The 4,275-nt window shown below is 52.1% G+C and overlaps 2 protein-coding genes across 5 annotated transcripts in view; one reads left to right on the top strand and one right to left on the bottom strand.

Annotated features, from left to right (window-relative positions):
- Nucleotides 1-3,779, bottom strand: part of PRPF19 (pre-mRNA processing factor 19) — a 9,517-nt gene extending 5,738 nt beyond the window's left edge. Inside the window, exons 1-2 of the mRNA XM_006026028.3 lie at nucleotides 3,641-3,779; nucleotides 1-115 (exon numbers count right to left, since the gene is read on the bottom strand). The exon at nucleotides 1-115 is cut by the window's left edge and continues 32 nt beyond it. Coding sequence (XP_006026090.1) covers nucleotides 1-115; nucleotides 3,641-3,659 — 134 coding nt within the window. The 5' untranslated portion in view covers nucleotides 3,660-3,779. The remainder of the gene's footprint in view (nucleotides 116-3,640) is intronic.
- A 265-nt stretch (nucleotides 3,780-4,044) lies between these two features.
- TMEM109 (transmembrane protein 109) overlaps nucleotides 4,045-4,275 on the top strand; it is a 6,088-nt gene continuing 5,857 nt past the window's right edge. The window contains exon 1 of one of the 4 annotated variants that reach the window (XM_014521041.2): nucleotides 4,045-4,176. In XM_014521041.2, the coding sequence (XP_014376527.1) occupies nucleotides 4,173-4,176 (4 nt within the window). In that variant the 5' untranslated portion in view covers nucleotides 4,045-4,172. Of the gene's footprint in view, nucleotides 4,267-4,275 lie in introns of all 4 variants that reach the window. The other 3 variants (XM_014521042.2, XM_014521043.2, XM_014521045.2) reach the window with 3 other exon arrangements.

Below are 4,275 nucleotides of genomic sequence, written 5' to 3'. Positions count from 1 at the left end.
TGGTTGTTCACAGGGTCAGTGCCATTCTCAGCGATATACTTTTCAATCAGCCGGCGCTCATAGACATGATTTGACACTGGAGACACGCAGGGGTGCTCAGGCACCTCATTCGAAACTGCAAAGGGACAGAGACAGACAAGACACGAGTGGCATTAAAGCAGGAAGGGGAATTCTGGGCAGCATGAATCCCCTCCCACATCCTGGGGCAGTTCAGCAACATGGGAGCCCTGGGAGGATAAATAAAACAACCAGTCTCTCAGCCTCCCAGGATTGCACAAGAGATCAGTTAAGTTTTCCCATAGCCTCATAACACACAGAGCAACATACATCTTTTTGCATGTTGCTACTGTGATCCTTACTCAAGTTTATCTTCACTGACCTCTGCATCTCCATCCTGGGAAGTTTGAGTAGGTTAGATGAACATTTGCTTTCTAAACCTGTCTTCTGGTTTAGAAAAGTATGATGCTGCCTTGAGCAGCAGGCTGGAGTTGGGAACATCCTGTGGACCTTTTCCACTTTATTTTTCTATAATCAAAACCTTCCCCCAACACCTGCAGTCTAGCAGTGCTCACAGCTCCAGTTGTTCTCAAACTTAATTGTATCGCATACCTTATTTTAAGTTTCTTATAGTGCTGGGTATCATGATTCTATACTAGACAACACTGTATCACTCTCACCACATCGTTACCTCTCCAACACCCTAAGAGAAACTGATGAGTTCATATTTTCATCTTTTTTCTCTATTTCCCCTTTCCTTCCTGACACTGTCCTGTTCCTTCCTCTCATATCTCCCAGTTAGAGAAACGCTGGCCTCTTCGTTTTCTTTCAAACCACCAGCTTGGCTTTCTTTAGAGGGTGAGACAGTTAATGCTGAAGCTAATTCAACTGAGCCTAAAATGCCACACCTATTGATCTCTGCTGCTGTGTTGTCTGTACCATAGATCGCAACAGCAGTTTGCCTGTCCTACTAATATTACTAAGAGATGTGCCCAGGATAGTGGTAAATGGTTTACTTAATGTGGTACAAAAAAAAAGGACTTATCTAGTATTCAAGAAACCTTCAGTACAGCACTCAGGGTTAGAACAGGAAGAGCTATTGGGGAAGTTTTCTGAAATTCTGTCCAGCCTCAAGGACTGGTAGGAGCAGCTTTCCATGACGACCTGGTTTCAATTCTGAGTCCTGGGGCTAGCAAAGTACCTGGGATTCTACCTAGTCACAGGTCTGGCAAAGACAATCCTGCGTTTCTGAGCCTGACCAGGAAGGCAGTATGGCCTAGCACTAACTAGCACTCTTTCAAAGAGCTGGTCATAATCCGAGCTCTTCTACAGGCCACTGCCGAGTGACCCTGTACAAATCATTCCTCTCTTGGTGCCTCAGACTCCGCCACCAGTAAGAGAGGGATAACAGTACTGCCCTTCTGTGTAAAACTATGCAAGATCCACTGACAGGTATCATATAAGAGCTGAGCATCTCTTTCTCCTACCCTTAGTGCATCTCTATGAGAGAGAAGGGGTCTGTCTGCTGAGCTTGGAGCTTCACTATGGAAAAATATGGGGGGGGGGGGGGAAGATGTGTGTAGGTACATACATGCATGTGTATACATACATATTTACATAATTAACAAGTAACCTCTTGGGCTCAGCAATGTACATCACTTTGCCCTCAATATCCTGCCAATGGAGCCCTTGGAGTCTGCACACACCACAGGCGAACTGTGGTACCTTTATCAGCACTTACACACACTGTTCCTGCCCAGCCAGGAAGGACTGCAAGTGCCTTGCCAAATGGCAGATGTGTATGTCAACCCCCTCATCATTATTGATACTACTGACACACCTAGGGGCCCTAATCATAAACCACATCCCCAGTGGTAACACACTACACCAATGACTCATGGTACCCCTCAAGAGCGTTTGGGCCCCCCCCCTCAAAAAATGCCAGGTTTTTGCTTTCATTTTTTTTGCGACTACAATTAAAAAACAAAACAAAACAGAACAATTCTTCTGTTGCAAAAGACTCAGAAAAACCACAACAGGGCTGAATGCTTTTAAACACAGTGAAACCTTATTTAAAATCTCTAGGTTTATCTATCTTGCGAATCACGTTTGCACACCTAACAGTGCTAATACTGTGTGGCACCCATGGTATCCTTGAAAGGATCTCAAGGTAACCCAGGGTTGCACAGCACCCTAAATGAGAATCACTGCACAATACAAATGCACACGAGCCACTAGTTCAGAGGCTCGTCTGCATGCCCAGAGACATTCTCCTACCCCATCAGTGGGAAAAGTCATAGTAAGATGGAAAATGTATCAGATTCCTGTAGCCCCTGCTACGTTACATATATTTACACAATTAACTGTTTAATCGCACAACCCATTTAGACCAGCCATAAAGTGCTTGAAAAGTTATAACAACTCTATAGCTGATTTCTTTCCAGCTTTAATTGGAATGTGTAGGAGGGCCCTAAGTAAGCTGTTTTTCTGGCAGTTCCATACCTGAGCTAAGACAATATTGATCACGTATTGCTTAAAAATTAACTTTTGACCTCAAGCTAATGCTGAAAAATGTTAGGCCAAGGGAGGGAACATCTGGGGAGGGTGTCTGAAGCTGAACAAAGAACTAGGGTGGAAACTGCCACACATCCCAAACTTCAACCCCGACTGTTTCCACATCAAAGGAGCGGTCAATGAGCTGAACCTTCACCCTAGGGCAAAATGACAGAATCACAGAAAGTGAGTGTTGGAAGGGACGTCAGGAGGTCATCTCGTCCAACCTCTACTCAAAGCAGGACCATCCCCAACTAGATCATCCCAGCCAAGGCTTTCTTTAGCCAGGTCTTAAAAACCTACAAGGATGGGGCTTCCACCACATCTCTGGGTAACCTGTTCCAGTGCTTTACTACCTTCCTAGTACCTAAACTAAACTTCCTTTGCTGCAACTCGAAACCATTGCTCCTTGTTCTGTCATCTGCCAACACTGAGAACAGCCTAGCTCCATCCTCTTTCGAACCCTCCTTCAGGTAGTTAAAGGCTGCTATTAAATCCCCTCTTAGTCTCCTCTTCTCTAGATGAAATAAGCCCAGTTCTCTCAGCTCCTCACAAGTCACATGCCCCAGCCCTGCCACGGGTTTTCACTGCCCTTCACTGCATTCTCTCTGGCTGACCCCCAGGGGGCTGGTGGAGGAGTGGGGGGGACATTAAGGGCGGGATTTGGTTCAACTCCCTAGAAGTACACTACAGATTTGTATTTGAACTCTCTGGGTTGTCCCAGGCTTGGGCTGTGTCAGTGCGCCTGCTGGGACCAAGCCCGGAGGCTCCTGGCCGGGGGGGCCATGGCCCCGCGCTCAGGGTCAGACCATCCCCACATCTGGGCTCGGGAAGACCCGTTCCCCCGGCTCTGGCCTGACACGGGCTGCAGGGGCTTCACCTCCCCCTGCTCGGGGCGCAGCCGCCCCCGGGACCTGCTGACAGCGGTGCCCAGAAGCGGGCCGCTGGCTGCGGGGCGGCCCCGCTCCCCACCCCGCCCCGCGGGGCTCCGCGCACCGCAGCCTCCAGCGCGGGAAAGGGGGCAGCGCCTCCGGCCGGAGCGCGCAGGGAACTGGGACGCGCTCGCTCCCTCGCGCCGCGCCGCACTCACTCGAGCAGATCAGGGCCATGGCGGCGGCGACGGCTGATCCCGAGCCCGCCTCGCTCTGGCTCCGGTTTCTTCTTCCGGGTCACGGGGTTCTGCTTCCGGCGCGTGTGCCAGGCCCACGAGGGGGACAGGGGGACGGTCCCTCTCGCTCTGGTCCTCCCAGCAGGCCCCGCGGCAGGGCCGCGCCGACCACTTCCGTCTGCGAATGTGTTTGGGGGGACCCGCCCCGAGGCGCAGCGGGGAGCTGCCACTGACAGCCAGTACCCTGTGGGGCCAGTGGATCCGTTCCGCCTGCCAGGCCGCGAATCCCGCCGAGCACAGCCTCCCTTCCCGGCATGCCCCGGGCGGCGGCGCGTTGCCGTGGCAACCGAGCGCCCGCGGCGCCCAAGAGACCCTCGTGGGACCTGCTGCTCCCGTCATGCCCTGCGCGCGAGGCGGCTTCCGACCCACAACCGTCATTCCCAGAATTCACTGGGCGAATTTCCCCCCTACGTCACTGCCTCCCTGAAGGACTACAGCTCCCGGCGTGCACCGCATGGGTGAGGGGGCACCTTCCGCGGTCCAGGGTGCGCGCCAACCGCTGAGAAAGCCACGCCCCCTCAGCACGGCCCCGCCCCGCCCGCGCTGGGGTGAGCTCT

The sequence above is a fragment of the Alligator sinensis genome, unplaced genomic scaffold, assembly GCF_000455745.1.
Source record: "Alligator sinensis unplaced genomic scaffold, ASM45574v1 scaffold437_1, whole genome shotgun sequence".
Taxonomy (NCBI): Eukaryota; Metazoa; Chordata; order Crocodylia; family Alligatoridae; genus Alligator; species Alligator sinensis.
The sequence above is the reverse complement of the archived record's forward strand: the minus strand, read 5'-3'. Positions and strand labels throughout refer to the sequence as shown.